This window comes from Temnothorax longispinosus, unplaced genomic scaffold (genome assembly GCF_030848805.1).
Source record: "Temnothorax longispinosus isolate EJ_2023e unplaced genomic scaffold, Tlon_JGU_v1 HiC_scaffold_247, whole genome shotgun sequence".
Lineage (NCBI taxonomy): Eukaryota > Metazoa > Arthropoda > Insecta > Hymenoptera > Formicidae > Temnothorax > Temnothorax longispinosus.
This window is the reverse complement of record NW_027270066.1, coordinates 1-1000: the sequence shown is the minus strand read 5'-3', so window position 1 is coordinate 1000 and position 1000 is coordinate 1. Positions and strand designations below refer to the sequence as shown.

At 36.6% G+C, this 1000-nt stretch overlaps 1 protein-coding gene across 1 annotated transcript; it reads left to right on the top strand.

The window, feature by feature from the left end:
- Positions 1-4: 4 nt before the first annotated feature.
- On the top strand, positions 5-536 carry Hoip (NHP2-like protein 1 hoip; the record flags this gene model as incomplete). Its single annotated transcript, XM_071796517.1, has 1 exon — positions 5-536. A coding segment is annotated over one exon (333 nt), but the record flags the coding sequence as incomplete, so codon positions are not given.
- Between the last annotated feature and the right edge of the window lie 464 nt (positions 537-1000).

Here is a 1000-nt window from a genome sequence, read left to right as displayed (position 1 = left end):
GCTGACCCAAGATATATTGAATCTGGTGAGTCAAGCGTATAGCTACTCACAGCTGAAGAAAGGAGCGAACGAGTCTACGAAGTCCTTGAATCGTGGCCTGTCCGAGTTTATAGTTATGGCTGCGGATACTCAACCACTGGAAATCCTGCTGCACTTGCCACTATTGTGCGAAGACAAGAACGTACCCTATGTTTTCGTGCGGAGCAAGCAGGCTCTAGGACGAGCCTGTGGAGTTAATAGGCCGGTGGTAGCCTGTTCAGTAATGAGCAAAGATGGCTCGCAATTAAAACAACAGATTCAAGACATCCAAAAACGAATTGAAAAACTTTTAATCTAAATGATATCTGTATTTGTTATTTTTACACATCTCATTAGTAACACGTAACATAGATCTTTATTGCTACTATAAATATTCGACACAAATGAAACGCAGTTTGCAGTTTGACTACTGTGCTATTTATAAAAAAAAAATTATTTTTTACTCATCTCTTTTATGTATGAAATATTTGAAGCATTAATAAAAAGTTTAACAAAAACTTTCATGTTTTCTGTGTAGGATTCTAATACTTATGTTGCAAACTACGTGAAAACTAATCTAACAATTAACGCGTTTAATAATTTTAAGAATAGTACGCGTGATTCACCCAAGTTTAATCTTTTAAAAGTTGACATCAATATATTAATTTTAGAATAAACACGTACTATACGTTTATTCACTTTTTGCGTAGCGCGAAGAGTGTAACTGTGTTGCTGATCTCACCGCAACGAAGAAATTAAATAACGAGATACTCATATTGATCCGACAAATGTATCACGCGGAGAGAAATATGTTGGTCATTGGATTAACGGACGTGATAAGCTCGATGGAACAAAACTTGACGGACGTTATTGTACTTGCCGAAAATGCAACGCATTTGACGACACCATTGGACTTTCTGACACGTTTGATAAAGTTAGCGGAGACGAAAGGTATTCCTTACATTTATGCATGTAAGAAGGA